Consider the following 21,639-nt stretch of genomic DNA (forward strand, 5'->3'; position numbering starts at 1 on the left):
ATTCCCAGGAGGGCTTGTGTCGACGCACTGACCCGTTTTGCTCCTCAGCGGGAAGATGATGTGGGCGTCCAACGAGCGCGGACATCGGCTCAATGTGAGATGTTACTTAATGCATTAAAGTGACAAACATATAGGCTACTTAAGCCTGTATATAGATGTGTGTGTACATATTCACACAATTCAACTTGGACATGTTCCTGTCAGAGCAAATGTGTTCTCATCTGACACAAAGAGCAACACGAGGAGCTGAAGACACGCAGTTTACAGATAAACACTGAGCCATCATGCTCGGTGCTAAAGCGTGTAGGAGTTCAAGTGTGACACGCTCTGTCTGTTCTTACTTCCACTTAGTGGCTCATACATGGCCTTCAATTAGGGGCTCTTTTTGCTACTTGAAATTTAAACAACAAGAAATGTCATCACCAATGCCAAAAAAAAAAAAAAAAAAAAAGAAATGGAATGGATTACAATTTCAAATGAGATGAAAAAGGTTTGAAAAGGTCCCAGACTATTCGCTTAAAGGGCATCATGAAGTTAATTCAAATGCTCAAATGGTTCAGTTGAGTCATTCTCTAAATGGGGTATAGGCTACATTACAGGACAAACATATTATATATACTGAACAAGTGAAAGCATTATAAAATCAAAATTGAATGTATATTGCCAGTTGTTGCATGGTCTATTTGTTATTTATTTTAAAGTGCTACACACTTAAGGAAAATACATATTTTAAATAAAGATTCATATTTTCATATTGACTTATACAAATATCTCAGTTTATTATTGTACGTAAAAGTTCTGTCAACATTGAGGATGTGTTTTCCTCTCAGTCAGGGGCCATATTGAATATTTTCTGGTGACTATATTCTCATTTAAAAAAATATTGTATCTGTAATATCACTTTGACCGGGAGTATATTCATCGACTCTCAACTATGTTGGGTTCATGTTGTGGTTTACGTTTCTTTCATGAGTCTTATTATACGTTATAATGAAGTGTAACCTGACAAATAAACGCTTGAGCAGCATAGTTGACCCTTTACTGGGATCAATGGGGAAATATCCTTTCCCTTGAAATATTAAAATGATCTGATTGTTGTTGTTTTGAGAAAGCACATTACTAATGGAGGTTTTTGTTTCTGTAAAATGTAGAGTGATGCCAGAATAGGCCTGGAGTTGAGCCGGTGAAGGTGAGGAGATAAATGAGACACACCTGTACAGGTAGAGGAGGAGTCAACTAATCAAAACAGCATGGAGGAGAACAGAAAGGAATTAGTATGGAGGCAGTTTCTGGACATCTTTTCTCCAAAAAGACAAAATAAAAAAAACAGTGTGATACAAATTAAATTGAGCAGCAAGTGATCCAAGAATGGACCAGGTTTTGTAAACTTTCTTGGACAATAAGCTCTGCTGGAGGTTGCTGATCCCTGGAGCTGCAAGGATGAATGAATCTTCAGCTACATCTTGGACCTGTTTGGATGCAACTGTGGACTTTAAGATAAGTGACCTTTCCTTTACAATTCCCAAGGCATTCCCATTCTGAACTTTTTTTCTTTTGATTTAATGTGCATTTTCTGTGTAAGACTTGAATATTTGATTTAAAAAGCCTTGATTGTGTTTTGTTTACCATGTGCATTTTGTAGTAGCAGGATATCTCCTCAGCTTGTGTACTGTAACATTGTTTTAATGTGACGGGGTAAAATATTAATGCGAGATATAATAATGTTGTTGTTTTGGATATATAGGGGATAAACATGGGGCTGCACGGTTCTCCGGCTTCCTCCCACAGTCCAAAGACATGCAGGATGGGGATAGGTTAATTGATGACTCTAAGGCCACGTTTATACGTAGTATTTAGAGAAACAAATATTTTCCCCCTCCTCCGTTTTCAAAAATAACATCGTGCACACAACATCAACCCCCCTTAATAAGCCGTCAAGCACCATTATAACTATGCCAAACCTATGGGCGGCAGTGTAGGGAGAAGGATAAAGCCATGCAAGCCAATCAGAATCCTCAGAATCAACAACAACGAATAACACAAGCGACTTCCTGTTCCTTTCAAAACAATATATCGATATAGTATAGCAATTGTATTTGCAAATGCAAACAGGCCAAAAGCGCTTGCACAAACGTAAATATGAGTACCACCTTAACAGCATCCATGATAGCCAAACAAACTGTAGACATAGGGCGCTCACATGACGTTAAGCATTTTCTGGCACATAATGTGACGCTTGAGAACCTAAAACCCTGTTTCTTCCAGTTGACACGACAACACGTAAAGGGCGTTATCAGAAATCTCCACTTTGGCCGGAGTTTTTAGAAATAATCGTTTTCTGTGATAAAAATGGGGTTTCGGTGTAAAAGAGAGGCCAAACTGCATGGAAATATCTGCGTTTTCCCTTCGTGTAAACGGGGCCTAAATAGGTGTGAATGTGAGTGTGAATGGTTGTCTGTCTCTACATGTCGGCCCTGTGATAGACTGGTTTCCTGTCCAGGTGAACCCTGCCTTCACCCAATGTCAGCTGGGATCGCCTCCAGCCCCCCCATGACCCTGAATACAGGATAAGAGATTGACGATGGATGGATGGTGGATAAACCTAGGCTACAACCCGGGGGCTTCTGAAAAGTGAAGCCAAGCTGAAGTGCATTTAACATGCATTCTCTCTGCTGGCCATCAGGGGACGACTCCTCCGGTATCAAAAAGAAGTCCCGTTGTACAGAAGTATGAGAAAATGACCCTACTTCTCACTTGATGTATTATCTCAGTAAACATTGAAAACATGAGTTTATGGAAACACTAGTTTCATGTCTACTTCAATACAAGATGATGTTCATTTAGGAAATGATGGTCCGTTTAGAGTCAAACAGACCATAAAGCAGGGTATTGGTACTGTTGCTACCGTCGTTGGCACGCTATCAAAAATTAGCTACCGAGATGACATGATTCCTTGAATTATCAAGCTGTTTATTTTCAATATAGTTTAAGTGTTTTTAGAGCACGTTGAAACCGTTATAGTGCATCGATTGTGCTATTTAAATAAAAAAAAATATATTTTCCAACCAAATATACAGCATTGCTGTTTTTGTATTAACCTAAACAGCAGCAGCGCACACACACACACACACACACACACACACACACACACACCCAAACGTCGGTCTTCTAGCCCTGCAGCTCGGCTGCTGTGAGGCTGCATTGCGACGTGTGGGTGGCAGCTCTTAGTGTGAATGCGAGAGTGTCTCCGTGTTGCTAGCGAGAGTGTGTGTATAAGTTTAAAGGCCTGCAATGATCTTTGTGTGCTCGACTGTCTGCGTTCATTTGAGAGTCTGTATAGGACTCTTGTGTTGTGTTGCTCCTCCAGCAAACGTATTACATAATGGCTGCAGAGCAGATTGCTCTACTTTATTGATGTGTGAGTGGTGGAAGAGTGGGCAGGAGGAGAGGGAGAGGAGGGCTTCATAACCTCATTTAATAAGAGGCCAGCACGCCGGCGGGGCCATCCAATAAGTGGCGACTTTAGAAAACTGGCTGTGGCAGTCGTGCAGAGGCTGGGAGGGAAATCATTATGGTGCTCAGTTCAACACCATTATTTCCCCACTTATTTTCAGTGGTTTGATGGTGGCAGGGCCTTGTCTTCCTGGCTGCTGTTTCGGAGGCGGTGTGTTTATGGCTCCAGAATGTGTCAACTTTTACTTTACTCACTTCAATGAGGAAAGATAAGCCTTTGAGAGTGAACCCAGGCTGAGCTCCAGATGGACACTAAAAATCCTGGATCCAATCAGACCAACCAGACTTGGTTTCTCCGAAATGTATATCATACTTTATTGATAATGTTTGTTTCTTTTTAGGGGATTTCTTCCTCTGCGTTGGTGGATTTTTGAGAGTCGGTATAGTGATAATGGAAATTTCACTTCATGACAGTTTTTTAAGTAAAAAATCGACTTAGTTTTCAGTTAAACGGATGGATTCAGTGCCAAAGAACTGCCACCTACACATTTGGCCAAATAATCCTATAAAAATTCGCCTTTTTCTTCTTTTTTTTTGGATGATGGATCTGAAAATCAAGCCAAGTGAGCATAATTTAATTAAAAGTGGAAATAATGTGTGCTAATAGATGACTTCACACTGTTTTGTGTGGATGTTTCGAGGTGTTTTATTACAGGAAAATGATAAAATAATGTTAAGTGAGACATTTTTTGCCAGCTAACTATTAAACAGAGTACATTCATTTCTTTTTCCTCTCAAGAACAGAAAAACATCAACAAATCATATCTGAGTCCAGCTCATTAAGCACACAGCCAGCAGCTGATGACTCTTGACTTCTTCAGCCTTGTGATTAATTTATCAGCTCACTGCAACACAACGAGACACCACAGTGTTGTGTGATTTATGACTCACAACACAGTTCCATGATTTTATACTGGCCTCATTTCCAAAACACCCTTTTCAATCACAATTGTTGATTTCATTAAATAAATACTCGGAGCAAAAATATACCAGTTCTTGACTATAAATAATCAAGATGAAACGATAAACGGCTGTTTTGTAGTTCAAACAATAATTCCCTCCTCACTAAATGTATTTTTATCGTTTCATATCCGCGTGCATGTTCGTTTTGTTCGTCATTTATTTCGACGTTTCCTCCCGCGTTCAATAAACTCACTGTCGGCTTGTCAGGGAATATTGAAGATCCCCTGTGTGTGTGTGTGTGTGTGTGTGTGTGTGTGTGTGTGTGTGTGTGTGTGTGTGTGTGTGTGTGTGTGTGTGTGTGTGTGTGTGTGTGTGTGTCTTGTAAAACAAAAAAAAATCTAGTTTCCTAGGTAACCAGGAGGCTGACTCCGCTCATGTTGAATCTCGCTGCAGGGATGCTCCCAACAGTTACCGAAACACCGCAAAGCGCGGGGTCACAGATTATACAACATCCAAAACAACACGGGCAGATTCCACTCCACACACGCGCGCACACGCACCCATATTGACAGACACATGACCGCTCGTGTTGACGCGTGACAGCTGGAACGACGGATGGCAGGTTGGACGAGGTTTCCAAGGAAGCCGGCCCACTTTACGCAGAAAGCTACGCGACGAATCCAGACTCTCTTTCCAGTTTGGAGGAAATTAGTCACATCAAAGCTCTTGTTCATGGCTCAACTGTTGACCCGAAACCCCCCAGCTCCCTCCTCCCTCCATCTGCTCTGGTGCAACCAGGCTGTTCTGGAGGGGGGCAACCTCACAGCCGCCTGCTTGTTATTACAAATCCCCCGCATTAACAAACATATTAATCTGAATTAATTGTGAAGACTTGCAGGTACGCAACCTAAATGTGCGCGAGCCTCCCAGATCTGCCATGTCCTATTATGACTAGCATGAGGTCGGGGGGAGTTTAAACAAGTAGGGACATATATTTTTCATACGATCATCTTCTCCTCACGCATCATCATCATCATCATCATCCTCAGTAGCAGCAGCACGCTAAGGCGCAAAACCAGAGTGGTGGAGCCGATACGGCGGGAGCGCGCAGTAGCACCGCGGCGCGCATGCACAGCTGTCAGCACCAAGGACAGCAGCCGCTCAGCCCAGATTGACCAGCGAGCGACGCATCGGGGTGATCAGTCCGCACAGAGCGGACGGAGCCGCGGCTTTGAAGGAGCGACACACACCGCAGACATGGACAACGGCGTCGCTCGTTCTTCAAACCCCTGGTGAGGTTTGAGCGATTCTGCGGAGGAGAGCGAAAAAAAAAAAGAAGAAAAAATGCACCGCAGTTTGGACGTCCCTGGTTGACAGCCGACCCCCAACATGATCATGCACATTCCTCCGCATTGCACATAAATCCTCCTCCTTTTCTTCGTGGCCTCCCTCCCCCGCGCTCGCGCTGCCCACCTGGATCTCGTCTGCAGTCGTGCAGTCCACTGGCTGAGCCGTGCTGCCGTCCAGAAGCTGGGCGAGCCGACCCGCCACCGGGGAGAAAAGCGACCGGGCTGTGCTGTGCCGTTTGGCGGTCCACACGATGCGTCTGTTTCTGCTGGCGGTGCTCTTCTCGTGCTCCTGCGCGCGGGCCGGCTGCGAGCCGAAAATCGTGAACATCGGGGCCGTCCTGAGCCAGAAGAGATACGAGCAGGTCTTCAAAGATGCCGTGACCCAGGCCAACCAGGTCTACGGCAGGGATAAATTCAAGCTGACCGCCATCTCCGTAACGCACAAACCCAACGCCATCCAGATGGCTCTCTCCGTCTGCGAGGACCTCATCTCCAGTCAGGTAGTGCACCTACACCACACAGCCATCTCAGTCATACGGCTCCATGCGTACCTCCATCTACTGTAATAAATGCTCTTCTGTAGGATGCTGTGGTTTGGAAGAAGAAGGGCTTTGCATGAAAGTTGTTTGGTTCAGGAAACCTACATGTAATCACATGTGTTTTCTCACACACTGAAGTGGGTAAAGACCACATTGGTTATTCTGAAATCATCCTGTGTTTAGTTACACCAAAAGGAATTTGTGTACATAACCCACAAATTAGCCCACTTTGTTATAGTTCTAATGCGGTGAACTCCATACAAACCCATCTGTTTTACAGACATCCAGAAATAGCCTTTGGTTTGGGGGCATATCTCGGATGAGAGGGCAACTGTACGTTTCAGGACACACACACAGCTGCACATCTACTGACCTGCAAAAGGGGCCAGCGATGAGTGAAAATGTGCAATAACGTCATTTCCAATTTGCCGTGACTTGGCTCTCACTGTTGTATGTGCATGATGACATTTTGGCATAAGGCGGATGGTTTCTGCGTGTCGGTCTGCAGGGGTGGATCAGTCACGCAGCCGCGTGCAGGCTGTATGATACGATGTTAGTGCAGTGCAGTGGTAACACGGACAGCTGTTTTTAAAATCCACACGGCGAGGAGTAAAGATTCATGCCGCATGTGCTGCAGATGTAACAAAGAAAACATATTCTATAAGTAATGTATGCGCCTTTTGAGAGCTGCTGAAACCATCCTCTCATGTGAGGCTCAAAAAGAAAAAAGGCAATGTTATGTCACAGCATGTTGAGGTGCTCTCGCTCCTGTTTCTCCCACGCACATAATGAGGCTTCATGCAAGGAAAAAACAGAAAAAAAAACACCCCCAGCTTCAGAGCTGCTTTCATGTCCCTGGTCCTCTGCTTAGTGTAATGACTCTAATTGATACAGGCTTGTGGAACAATACTGTCGCACTCAGTCTCATCCAAAGTACGGGTGTGCAATCCATCCATTAGGCTGAGCAGATTACAACAACAAGGGTTCACACACGCCTCCCTTGTGATACAGACAGCCATCACACCTGATTTCCACAGAAGGTCCATGGAAGGTTTCATCCGATGAGTTGGCTTGGAGGCGACTACAGTTAGTGAGAAGGAAGTGTGTGGCAGATGGAGGAGGAGATGCCTGGGAGCGGTCTTTGGAAGATGAACCTCATTTTTGACCCAACCATACGGCTGCTCATATCCAAGCATGCACATGCCAACTCTATATTCCTCTCCCTTCAAAGCTCCGAGGCATTTCTCAAGGCTGAGCTCACAGAAATTCTTTTTTTCCCTTTTAGTACAGGTTTAACATGCTTAACGCAAGGATAAGACTTAACCAACAAGCATGAATGTTAGTCTGCCGACACACATTGTGAGGACATTTTGAACAAAGGAAAATTATTTCTTTGCGCTTCTATTTCTTCTTTAATTTATGTAGATATTCAGGTTAAATCCTGTTATTTATAACCTGTTATACAACAGTTTAGAGCAGCTCTTGCTAAACAACACTACTGTATTTAAAGTGCACACAAATGTAATTAATCTGTGGTGTAAAAACAGATGTTCCAGACTAGGCTGGATTACAGATTAGGCAAAGCGGAGGAATGCCCAGGGGTCCCAAATGCCTTATGTTTAGTGCGGTCATTTAATTGTGATTACCTATTGATTTCAAATATATTTAAGTGGGTAAAGCCACATTTGTGTGAGTCCATGGTAAAGACAGCAGCAGCATATTAAACAAAGATTCAGACATGCAACAAATAACCACATAGTTTCCAGTCACACCATGAATTAGATTCTTTGTAATAATTACCGTGACTAATTATCGTGACTCCTTCATTTATACTTGGGTTATATAAATTAATAAATTAAACCCTGTTTGACTAACAGAGTGTATTCTTTAATACATTAGTATTCCATCAAACTAAGATACAGGGGGCTCAGATGGCAACTATGCTGCTTTTAACGTTTCATAATGAAAATATTACACTTGTCCAATGCTGACACTTTGTCAGATCCATGGGCAAATAGTTTTAACATACTGGTTCAACCAGCACATGGTCACAGTGACAATCTGATTAATTATGCAAATTCAAACAAAAACACTGACGTTTAGGCAACAAAACCACTTGGTTAAGTCACATACGTACGTAAAACATGTCCGACATCCCTAATGTAACTTTGGGACTAGAACACTGGTTTCCTCTGAGCATCATCTCATAATGATGTGTTAATGTTGTAGTTCCTTAAAAAGCCTGGTGGTCACATACAGAATCTAAAGGGGTTGGTATCAGACACAGAGGACACGGGCTGGTGCATTATGTCCTGTTCTTATTAAAGATGACCATTTGTCGTAGTTGCTTGATACTAGGAATATAATCATTTAGTACATTTTTATTTACCAAGAACTTCCCATATGTGTGTTTTTAAATTGGATTAAGACTAAAGTCTTTATCAGAGCCGGACTAGTGGTGTTACCATTTGGTCTTAATGCCAGAATGACATGTTCTTCTTCTCTGCAGGTCTATGCTATCCTGGTGAGTCACCCTCCCCAGTCCAATGACCACCTCACTCCAACGCCTGTCTCATACACTGCAGGCTTCTACCGCATCCCCGTGGTGGGGCTCACCACCCGCATGTCCATCTACTCAGACAAGGTGAGTGATGGAGGAGAGATATGGAAAGAGCGAGGGAGAGCAAAACAGAAGGAGAGTGAACGTAGAGCGGAGGAGTGAGGAGCTCCCCTGGGGCCGCTTCAAAAGCTCTCTAGATTAAACGTCCCTTCACTGTCCATTAGAGGAGCTGTGATTTAATGGGTTTCCAGCTGAAAATTGAAAGAACATGATTAATAATGCCTCTGACCCGAGTCATGTTTTTATGAAGCACCAGCCACTAAAATGAAACATTAAAGCAATCGCCTAAATAAAATGCAGAGGACTTTAATAACTCATTTTAAAGTCTATTTGAGTGGCATCTCTGCTAATTTAGCAATTTAGAGGACTTAAAATCCAGGCTATTAAAGGAGCCCATCTATAGATGAAGGCATTTTTTATGCTTTTTTTTACGGGATATCATTAATTCCAATTAATCCAAAAAGTTTTGGATAGGGCGGGTCGGGACTTTGAGCAGGGCAGTCAAGTTCTCCAAAATGAATTTCTGTACGACAACAAAGTCAGTGTTGGACACATTCATATTTTTTGACATTTGAAAGCTATGGCAACATCACCTGACTAGAGCCACAATCCCTGCAGCGTGCTTTGTCACGTGAATGCAAACAAAAGTTCTTTTGGGACCTCTCCTGAAATGACTAATGCTTTTGCTTTTCTTGGGAGAGCAGTTCCCTTAATGGGCCTGGCTTTGTGCACCACATGTTTAAACAGGGAAGGGCCTACAGAAACGGTTGCTACAAAGTCAGAAGCACATATTTGTCTCAAATACATCGGTATGCTGTGGACATTAAGAGTAATCTTCATTGCAACTAAAGTGTACTTGTTTATCGGGCATATCACAATTGGAAAGTGTTATTTTTTTACTTCAAAAAGACAAGAATCTGCCATTGTGTATCCATGAGCCAAGCATTAACGATGTAGTTGTTAAATCATTTACTCCACAACGTTAATCCCTCCTTCCTCCTTGGTGCTCCTCAGAGTATCCACCTGTCCTTTCTGCGGACAGTCCCTCCCTATTCCCACCAGGCACACGTGTGGTTCGACCTGATGCGCGAGTTCAACTGGAACCACATCATCTTGATAGTGAGCGACGACCACGAGGGGCGGGCTGCCCAAAAGAGGCTCGAGACCCTCCTGGAGGAGAGGGAAACAAAGGTGAGATGCTCCGGCTCCCAGGCCCCTCCCCCGCCTCAGCAACACTGTTGAGCATGAGCGTGCGAGTGTGTAAGGTTTTGAAACCTCAAAGGTCTTCTATGTATGTAACTGTTTTCCTTTCTGTTGTGTGGCCACATCTCTTTCTCACCATTGTGTAAACATTGGCTAACATTCCTAGAGACATCAACAGCGTCTAATGTGGTCTAATCTGACGAAAGTTTGTACGTTTATTTGCTCATCTTCACGTTGCTTTTCGCCATAGTCCAAAATTATCCTGTGTCTATCCACATTGGGAGCCAAATAGTGGACTTTAACTCGGGGCCTTGCAAACCATCACAGACGGAAGTGTTTTATTGAGGCCACGGCAGAGGTCAGGTGTTCCCGTCAGCGTGTGATCAATGACCAGCTTCATTATAGTACAGAGGCCTTGTGTTTATTGCACCCAGCTAGGTCATGTTCACATGATACGGGAGATGGTTTCGCCTTTTTTCAGATACCGCTGATGCAGCCATTTTAGGCGCAGCTCTGAGCCGACTATGTGGGTCAGTGAAATGCTGATCTTCTGTGAGCCAAAACAGACTTGAGTCTGCGGAGATGTGTGCCCTTTAGGAACGGAGAGAGAGAGAGCGAGAGAGAGGGGTAAAACAAATGCCATCTATTTCATCCACTGGATGAAATTACCTTGGGATATTTTTTTCTTTCTTTCTGTGACGCATATCCCTCTCTGGGGCACTTTGCTGTAATTGTGTGGCAGAATGAAATGAAGCCTGATTCTGAGATTTTAATTAAATCAGAAGCTGAAGAGATGCTGAATGCGCCACACATCTGAGGTAATTCACAGAGGGGAGCTACCGCTAATGTGAAAGCTGCTTAAGCTGAGTGACAGGGATCGGTATTGATTACCATCCACAAATAGGAAAGCAAGTCAAACATTTGGGTTAATCAGGTTGGATTGTGCAGCCACATCCATGAAGTTAAAACAATTATACTTTCAAATCATGTGGATGTGACTCACATCCAACACCGGAGAAGAGAGATATCTGTGTATTAACAGGCTTTGATGAGAATGCAGGAAGTTCCTTTCATGTTTGCATAATATGAGTTTGAGATCTCAAAATGAACCCATCTGTGCGCCCCATTCAAGCAGATAATACTGAGGGAAGTTGCAGCAACTCGCTCTACAATGAGCCTTTAATTACCCATATATTTAGTTAGGACTTCAGGGCCAGCTTGAGCAGATTTGGGGGCCAGAATAAAAACGATTTAAGAATTTCTTCCAAATGTTAGCAGCAATTATTACGCTGACAAGCTGAAAGGATCATAACCAGTAACAAACTGATTAACAAATGTTGTCTTTGTACACAAAGCCTGATTATAGTTTATTTCCCTGAGGCATAGGGCTCCTCTGCTAATAAACTATTAAAAAATAATCAATAAGTCACACTGTTCCACTGGGTGACATGTTACTTCATTACAATGAAGACAAATACAAACACACACACACAGTCTGGTTTTCATGATGTTTGGGGACATAACGTTGACTTGCATTCATTTCCTGGAGACTTACCCTAACCAGAACCAAGTCTTCACTCTTAAACAAAATTATTTATGTGATGGGGATGTGCAACTGTCCCCATTTGGTCTCCAAAAAAAGGTGAGTCCCCACAATGTCAGTGTGTTGTCCACACGCCACACACACACACACACACACACACACACACACACACACACACACACACACACACACACACACACACACACACACACACACACACACACACACACTATTAATTTCCTGAAGACTTACCCTCACCTTAACATAAACCTAACCTTGAAGTGCGTAGTGTGGGAGGACACATTAGACCATGATGAAGTGTATGAGGACACATTGGAACATGATGAAGTGTATGAGGACACGGTAGACCAAGATGAAGTGTATGAGGTCATGTTAGACCATGATGAAGTGTATGAGGACACGTTAGACCATGATGAAGTGTATGAGGACATGTTAGACCATGATGAAGTGTATGAGGACACGGTAGACCAAGATGAAGTGTATGAGGACACATTGGAACATGATGAAGTGTATGAGGACACATTGAAACATGATGAAGTGTATGAAGACACATTGAAACATGATGAAGTGTATGAAGACACGTTAGACCATGATGAAGTGTATGAGGACACGTTAGACCATGATGAAGTGTATGAGGACACATTGGAACATGATGAAGTGTATGAGGACACATTGAAACATGATGAAGTGTATGAGGACACATTGAAACATGATGAAGTGTATGAAGACACGTTAGACCATGATGAAGTGTATGAAGACACGTTAGACCATGATGAAGTGTATGAGGACACGTTAGACCATGATGAAGTGTATGAGGACACGTTAGACCATGATGAAGTGTATGAGGACACATTGAAACATGATGAAGTGTATGAGGACACGTTAGACCATGATGAAGTGTATGAGGACACGTTAGACCATGATGAAGTGTATGAGGTCATGTTAGACCATGATGAAGTGTATGAGGACACGTTAGACCATGATGAAGAGTATGAGGACACATTGAAACATGATGAAGAGTATGAGGACACATTGAAACATGATGAAGTGTATGAAGACACGTTAGACCATGATGAAGTGTATGAGGACACGTTAGACCATGATGAAGTGTATGAGGACACATTGGAACATGATGAAGTGTATGAGGACACGTTAGACCATGATGAAGTGTATGAGGACACATTGGAACATGATGAAGTGTATGAAGACACATTGAAACATGATGAAGTGTATGAAGACACGTTAGACCATGATGAAGTGTATGAGGACACGTTAGACCATGATGAAGTGTATGAGGACACGTTAGACTATGATGAAGTGTATGAGGACACATTGAAACATGAAGTGTATGAAGACACGTTAGACCATGATGAAGTGTATGAGGACACGTTAGACTATGATGAAGTGTATGAGGACACGTTAGACCATGATGAAGTGTATGAGGACACATTAGACCATGATGAAGTGTATGAAGACACGTTAGACCATGATGAAGTGTATGAGGACACGTTAGACCATGATGAAGTGTATGAGGACACATTGGAACATGATGAAGTGTATGAGGACACATTAGACCATGATGAAGTGTATGAGGACACATTAGACCATGATGAAGTGTATGAGGACACATTAGACCATGATGAAGTGTATGAAGACACGTTAGACCATGATGAAGTGTATGAGGACACATTAGAACATGATGAAGTGTATGAGGACACATTAGAACATGATGAAGTGTATGAGGACACATTAGACCATGATGAAGTGTATGAGGACACATTAGACCATGATGAAGTGTATGAGGTGTATGTTTATTGTATGTTTGTTTGGATGATGATGTCATCTAAACACCTAAGTTGCACATGCATTGCCAGCTTTGACTGTTTTAGTTGATGTAAATAGATGTTTGGATGCGGCAGACGGCAACATGGTCACGCTCTGCTCTAATTAAAAGTGAGAGATGTTATTCTTGGCAATCAGGCCGTTGTGTTGCATAAACTCAGTAAATGTACATGTTGTTTTTAGCAAGTCGTTAGTGAGGTCACACCGTCACAGGGGGATCACTGTCACCACCAGCAAAGAAGCTCTGGACACAGTGGATTTAGCCGGAGTGCAAACGTGACCAACACAACATGAAATATTAATGCCTGACTGAGGTTACAAAAATAGAGTGCTCAGAAAATCTCTGGGGGGGGGGTTAGACAAGGGAGACAAAGACAGTTTTTTTTTTTTTTGGTCCGCAATGCTGCTGAATATTACTGAGTGGATTTCTCTATGCTGAAAAAATCTCTGTGAATGCCTGTTAATTACATGGTAGTTAAATGTTATAAGAAAATGGAATAAGTGGACTTATCTTCAACCCCGCTAATGATTTATAATGGTGTTTTAATGCACGGGGGAAAAAAACATGTGGACATTCTCATGCATGCAATCCTTCAGTTTGGATTAATTATGCCAGTTGTTGATTATGATCGGGATTTAAGAATTACCCCAGCGTTTAATTTCCGGTCGGTTTCTGGGCGGCGTTTGTTGGGACTTTGCTTGTCAGCTTGATTACTGTACCGAGGCTCGGCCAACTTTGTGTAGAGAGGGAAACAGGCCCAGTGCACTGAGGTGTGAGCAGTGAAGCCAGCTGTGTAAGAAAGAAAAACCCCGTGAAGCAGAAAGATTATGTGTTTTCCTGCAAAATGGCTGCCAGTCTCAGGCAGGACCCGAGAGTTTTACTGAACGGGAGTGGAATCCAAAATGGTGACTCCTCAGCTGTCCAAAGTCGGTACGTTGTGCTGTGACCAAATACCAAACTGCATATCATCTTGATATTCTGTTGTATTGTCTGCGGAACATACTTTACTGTTTTATACCAACAGGAAATGTTTACGCTGATCAAACTGCAACTAAGCAACTGAATTTCACAAAGAGAAAGCAAAATGTTTAATTAATTTTACATCATGAATTCATTAGCAATGTGGTTCGAGACTCGGTTTCCATTTTAGTGAATTATTGGCCTGTGTTTTAAGCTTTTGTGTTGTCTTGATTAGATCTTGTCAATCCCAATTGAATTGCTAATTACAGTTGGTATACAATTTCTGTAACCATTAAACAATCTATACAGTTAACATTTGAAGGAGATATCATGTCTTCGTTCGAACTTTTGATGTGAGATCTTGAGCTGTGTGTGTGTGTGTGTGTGTGTGTGTATTTATTTATGATATATGTATATATATTACCACTGAGGATGGACCTGCTGTCATCTTGATGACAGATGGTTGGATGGATTAGTAATTTCCTGGTGCAGCTTTACATATCGTAAAGATTTTAATGAGCTCTTCATACCTTTTTAAGGATGCCAAAAACTTGATCACACTGGCGTGTGGTATAGTGTTGAAAATCTGTGATCTCTTAAAAGTTAAGTTTCCAGTTGTGTGTTGTTAGTTTCCAGTGTGGTGAAGAAGAACCCAGATGGCTGAGCTTCAGTTTCGCTGATGGGGGGCTTCGATACAATTCTTTTTTTTTTTTTACAGCGAATCAATGCAGCTGAATCAGCACTGATAATTTATGCATTGAATACAATGAATATGTTTCCCTGATCCTGAATAGTACAATTATTTCAGCGTTATTACAAAGCGGTCATCTCTGATGTTTTGCAAGCCTCACTGTTAAAGATCCCAATTTGAAGCAGAAAAGTGGAGATTTGTTGGAATGCTTTACTGCCCTCCATTTTCAACTGTTTATAATATTTTTCTGTGTCTGCATATTTTCTCTGTGCACATTACTCATCAGAATAAAAAAAGGAACTATGAAAACCTCGACCAACTGTCCTTTGACAACAAGCGAGGACCTAAGGTATATTTGCATGGTCAATGCACGCCGCCCACCAACTTTCCAATCGTAGCAACTAGAAACCAGCCCAAACCAGTCACCAGCCGACCCAGAAATGTTCCTCTCTTGGTAGCACGTGTTTTCTTTACTTTTTTACTTTGAGACATTTCCCTATGATTTAAATGAAGAATGGTTTTGTTATGAAAAATCTATAATTTTCGGTCATCACAGAAAAAAAAAAAGATATCGGTGACAGCGCTCCGCTTTTATCATTTTCATTTTCTCCTTCAATAAAGGAACGCATGAACTCAGAACACACATATTGTCTCTCTCTCACACACACACAAAAAGAGTTTGCAAGTCCATTCCTTTGTGGAGAACCGGTAGTGTGGGACAAAACAGTTTCCCAGATGCTACTTCCTCCTGTTCTGTAGCACTTCCCAAGTTTTCAGCAGTTTTTTTGTTGGGGGAAAACGTCCCCCTCACCCCCCTTCACCCGTTTTTAGTTACTGGTTGCATTGACCTTCTTCTTCCCCCCTACCTAACACATGCACGTTCTTCTTTGGAGCCTTGATAACCCTCAGTTTGCATGCAAACAAATGCAAAAGTTTTTTTTCCCTTCAAGCTTTTTTTTTTAATTTTTTTTTTTTTAGTTCAGCCGGTTCCCCTGGATCGCTTTCCTTTTTATCTCTGTCTCTCGTTTCAAACAAAATCGGCCAAGCTCGAACCAAGCAGGTAAAAAGGCAGCATGGTGTCTAACGTAGGGAAAAGTAGCTGGCTTGACCTTTCTTATGCCCCGATAACAGGCAGAGAAAGTCCTCCAGTTCAGCCAGGAGACTAACTTAACTGCCCTGCTGCTGGAGGCGAAAGAGCTGGAGGCCCGAGTCATCATCCTGTCCGCCAGGTGAGATTTATAACCCAGATTACCCTTCAATTTCATGTTGATATCACACCTGCTTAAAAACGCCCTACCAAAGAACCAAGAAAGAACTACTGATTATTTACATTAACAAATAATCTGTTTATAATTTTCCACAATGAGTCGTTTGAGTGATTAAAATGTCAGAAAACAATGAAAAATGCGTGTTACAAATAAATATAGCCCCACGTTTTACAAAAAAAAGCAGAAAAATTGCCAAAATTATGAAGTTTGAACTGAGGATGTTTTGTTATCCATGCTTGCAATATGATTTAAACAATTAAAACAATGAATTGATGACCAAAATAGTTGCCAATGGGCTAATTGAATAATCAGTTAATAATTTCAACTGGAGCTTCAACATTTAAACCATCTGCTTGATCCAGTTGTGGTTCTGTTACAGTTGACATCTGATTTATGTCCAACTATTTCATACCAGTTTTCAGAAAAATATACAGATATTTTATTAAAATGTTTCCAAAATTTGAAATGCTGCACAAGATGCATGTAGATTATTTTATATAATAGTGCAGCCATACAACATAACTGCGTGTTGAGAGAGTCACTGAGTCAGATAAGGCTGTCATTCTTGCCATGACTCACCAAGAAACATGCAGTCTACAACCATCATAGCTTGCTGTCCCTCATGACTTGCATGTCATCCAAATGTGATCAGAGTGAGGTGTCAGGGACATGAGGGATACATTTTCAAACTAGTTAAGACAGTGATAAGAATAAAATAAATGTGACATACTTGGTCGTGACCAGATGCAGCGGCAGTTTTCTTTCTCTCTTTAGACAATTGTCATGCCCTATGTTCAATATCCCTAATTTAAGGAAAATCTCAAGAGATCAATGTATAAGTGATAACATCCCGTTAGCTGATTGCTTAATGGGGACATTTCATGAAAAACTCACTCTTTTAGTGCTTATGTATGTACACTTTGGTATCTGGAGCGGACCAGAGCTACGAAACAAGACAGCCCACTCAGTGTTTTTGGGCTGCCTAGATAAAAATAAAACGTGTGATTCGACAAGCTCATCAGATTTCTCTCGTCTTCCTATGTCACATGTAGACTCATTAGAATAAACCGCTGCTCATCTGAGTATCTACACCCACGCCTTAGTTTTCTCACAAGCTAATCGGAGCAAACTGTTCTTAAAGAGACAGGCGCTAAAACGGAGCGTTTCTAAAAGAGGGTGAATACAAGTATTTTCAGACAGTAAAATTATAACAATGTGTTTTTTTTTTCTCCTTTAATCATGTTAACATGGTTGAGTAGAAACTATATAAGCATGGACCTGAGTATTAGCATTATTTGTCCTCTTTAAGGTACATGGCCCAAAACTCCAATTCAAGCTGTCCCTAGTCCTAGTCCCAGTAAAGTCATGTAATTTAGTATTTTGCTGTAATCAGTTGGACACCAAAGTGGTTTGATCAGTCACTCCTTAAATTAACAGAAAATATCTTCCTTTCACGTGAAAAAATGAACACAACAATCTTTTGTCAAACTCCAGTGAGGAGGACGCTGCTGCGGTGTACAAGGCTGCACGCTTCCTGAACATGACGGGCTCGGGGTACGTGTGGCTGGTGGGCGAGCGGGAGATGTCGGGTAAAGCCCTGAGCGAGGCGCCAGACGGTACGTCCACCTAGCGGAGATCGGTGGTAATATAAATATACACGAGTTAACCCCCGGCTTCACTTGGCAGCCGATCGTAACACATACAGGATTAGGGGGATTAACTGTTTAACAATTGTATGATTGACTGCTTGTTGTGTGTTGAGCATTCAAACGTTTAAGCATTATGTGTTTAAAGGTTTAAATGGGCATCTACAGTTCACTTTTGGTTTCAGTGTTCTGGATTATCCAAAGGTCAATACATTGTGCTATTCTGCCATATTAATATCCTGATTTCTAATGAATTACAAAGGAAGAGTTTTGCACACATAACTGATAGAATGGTAAGCTACAAAAGCTTTTTTCTTGTCTATTTCTGGATATATTTTTTTTTTCCGCACAAGTCTATCACAGTCTTTTATCACTTTTGTGGTCACAATCGTCAAATGTCTTTTCCCTCCCTGGCACTCTAACACAACCAACCCCTGCAGACGTTTGTTGTCCTGTCCATGTCCAGTCTCTTCCACCTCCACTGCAGCTTCTTCCAGGAGTCTGCAAGGCTGACGGACCTGGTTGCAATCAGAAAACTTAGCTGAAGTTGGATTGTCGTTTGGTTTAGGTTTAGGTCTGATCGTATTTTTCATTTTATTTTTATTCCTAACACAAACTATGTGTTTCCTGTGCTGATTCCCAAAGCTTAGCTGGTAGGGCAAAAAAAAAAAGATCCAACTTCAAGGGACTCTTTACTCATGCTGTGAAAAGGTCATGAGGGGCAACATCAGCAAAATGATCCATTTATTCGGCTGCCTCGTCCCATAAAGATATGGATATTTCCTGAGTGACCTATACCATGATATAAACAGGCAACCTAGATGGACCATGCAGCTGATGTCTGACCTTTATTCAGGATGTCTAAACTGTGGGGCCCTATAAGTTTTTTACACTTTGTGTATTGCAAAAGGATCCTGAGAGGCTGCAGTTTGTTCAGGTCAGTGATTATCTTTTGTTGTCGGCCTGGCCTCAGGTCTGATTGGCCTCCAGCTCATCAACGGGAAGAATGAGTCGGCCCATATCAACGACGCGGTGGCTGTGGTGGCCCAGTCCATCCAGGAGCTCTTTGAGAAGGAGAATATCACAGAACCCCCGAGAGGATGTGTGGGCAACACCAACATCTGGAAAACGGGGCCGCTCTTTAAACGGTGAGCTCGAACACAGACGCTTCACTTCAAAGTCGTTTCCTGTTAGAGATGATAAAGGTGTGAGGATCTTTTCATGGCTCGTTAACGGGTGTTACGATCCCGTTATTATGACAAACAGCTTCATAAAATAGATGGATGTTTTTTTTCCAGGACACATTGTTTTTCAAAATTATAGTATTATAATTCAGTGTAATATTTTTTCAGGTTCAGGACTATTACATTTCTTTAACAATTAGCTTAGTATTTACTGACTATGGGGTCAGGGAAATAAATCGGGGAACGTGGCTCAAAAATCTATAACTTAAAGGAGCAGTGTGTAGAATTTGAATGTGGAATGTGATAGTCAGAACTACAGTATGTCGATGTATCCTCGAACTATGAATCCTTATGTATTCGTTACCTAATGAGATTCATATCTACATTATCATTTGCCACAGGGTGCTGATGTCATCTAAATACCCAGAGGGCCTTACAGGACGCGTGGAGTTCAATGACGACGGAGACAGGAAGTACGCCCATTACAGTATACTCAACTACCAGAAGAGTCGACTCATTCAAGTCGGCATATACAATGGAACACAGGTAAACTGGCGGACGGGGGCAACGTTGGCCTATTTGACACAACTAAGCCAAATTAAGTCCATACTTTATTTCATACCCACTGCCCAGGTGTAAGTCGAGTCTACTCCGTGTACATAGTCAAGTTTTCTTTATTTCGTACTCGACATGCATCCCCAGTTTATATCCATATTTCAGTCGTGTTAAAGGCACAATGAGAAAGAATGGAAGTTGTGTTTACAAACTGCAACGGAAAAAGCCTACTCATTGTGCCTTTAATGTAGGGCAACCCAGAAACTCTGCAGGTCAGCCAAGCTAACAAGGCTTCTGTCGTCGAGAATTTGAGGGAAATTTCTATTTGTTTTTTTTTTTGCGATGATGAATTTGATCGTACTGTAAATATAAAATGCACTGAAATATCTCAAGTCTGCTTCACTTCCACATTTCTGTTTGGAAGTATACAAAATAGACAGCAACCCATCTGATTTTGTTAGGATAGACTGCTCTATCATCATGTAACCTTTGGTTGAATCATGGTTTGCCATGAATCATGCTTGATGTTCTGCACGGCTGGAAGGGATTGTTTGTCCACTGTTCACTGCATTCAACTCTAGATGGCAAGCAGGAGCTGTATGAAACTGAAAATGAAACCTAACAATGTACTTCATGATACTATATGAGCCGCAGGTTTACCTTGAAATAGGGATTCAATGAAAAGATACGGTTAATAATCATTGCTGAGTAATTTTCAAAGCGCAACCTAATGCTTCATATAGAATTCCTACATTTCAGGCGGCCACGGCTTTCCATTTATTTCCATATGAAAACCAACATGCCAACATTCAGGAAGAGTGAACCAAAGAAACAACCAAATTCCCATCATGGATAGTCTTTAGGGTTTGGCTTTACAAAAAAAAATCATGAACATGATCCAGTGTGTCACCACATTACTGTAACACAACTTGACAGAAGAGAAAAACAGCATTATTTATAGGCCTACTCCTCAAAGCGTTCAATTTATAATGAATTTGGACTGGAAATTACATTTTGAAATGTATACCTTGAAAACAGGTGTGCATACCATAACGTGTATTTGTGTTTCCTTTACCTCAGAAACAGTCTTCATTGCTTCATCCGCTGATGAAGAATTTGAGATAGGGTTGAAAGCTCTGGGAAAGCTAGTGTGCTGACCTAGCATTGAGATTATTATTATCATGTTCATTTGCAGTCACTGGTGGATATTTAAAGGAAAGGAAATAGTCAGGACTGCGAGGATCAGCACTTCTGTTCACTGGTGATAGGTGTGATGATGATAAGTTTGTGAACCCCTCAGGTATGATACATAGGTCAGAGGTTGGTGAAGTCAATAGAAGAACCGCTGAGCTGTGCTTTTATAAAGCTGACTCATTAAAGATGATCACCCACAGTGCTGGAGCCTCATCAGCAGCACGCCTTCTGTCAGCACTCACCTTTTATAGTGTGTATGTGTGCGGCATCCCCGCAGGTGGTAATGAACAATCAGCGGAAGATCATCTGGCCCGGAGGAGAGACTGAGAAACCACAGGGCTTCCAGATGTCCACTCGATTAAAGGTAGGGTGGCTTCACTTTGCTGCTGCAATGTGACATTCTTGTCTACACAGATAGAGTACGGACCTGAGCTGACGTACTTGTGCTGACGCTCGTTTCTCAGAGGGGAGTGAAGATAAGCTTGAGAAGGCGGTGGTGATATATTCGCTATGACTTTTATCTCTTCACATTTGTCACAGGCCTGCAAAAAACGTCTCATCTGATATCCTTGTCAGTTATTTTTACATTCGTCTGTCGGTCTTTGTG

At 41.9% G+C, this 21,639-nt stretch overlaps 1 protein-coding gene across 9 annotated transcripts in view; it reads left to right on the forward strand.

Annotated features, from left to right (window-relative positions):
- Nucleotides 1-5,608: 5,608 nt before the first annotated feature.
- grin1a (glutamate receptor, ionotropic, N-methyl D-aspartate 1a) overlaps nucleotides 5,609-21,639 on the forward strand; it is a 33,355-nt gene continuing 17,324 nt past the window's right edge. The window contains exons 1-9 of one of the 9 annotated variants that reach the window (XM_084035055.1): nucleotides 5,609-6,265; nucleotides 8,814-8,948; nucleotides 9,939-10,115; nucleotides 15,472-15,534; nucleotides 16,317-16,414; nucleotides 17,948-18,069; nucleotides 19,073-19,247; nucleotides 19,685-19,829; nucleotides 21,310-21,396. In XM_084035055.1, coding sequence (XP_083891181.1) covers nucleotides 6,017-6,265; nucleotides 8,814-8,948; nucleotides 9,939-10,115; nucleotides 15,472-15,534; nucleotides 16,317-16,414; nucleotides 17,948-18,069; nucleotides 19,073-19,247; nucleotides 19,685-19,829; nucleotides 21,310-21,396 — 1,251 coding nt within the window. In that variant the 5' untranslated portion in view covers nucleotides 5,609-6,016. The remainder of the gene's footprint in view (nucleotides 6,266-8,813; nucleotides 8,949-9,938; nucleotides 10,116-15,471; nucleotides 15,535-16,316; nucleotides 16,415-17,947; nucleotides 18,070-19,072; nucleotides 19,248-19,684; nucleotides 19,830-21,309; nucleotides 21,397-21,639) is intronic. The other 8 variants (XM_084035056.1, XM_084035059.1, XM_084035060.1 and 5 more) reach the window with 8 other exon arrangements.

The sequence above is a fragment of the Eutrigla gurnardus genome, assembly GCF_963514095.1.
Source record: "Eutrigla gurnardus genome assembly, chromosome: 19".
Taxonomy (NCBI): Eukaryota; Metazoa; Chordata; class Actinopteri; order Perciformes; family Triglidae; genus Eutrigla; species Eutrigla gurnardus.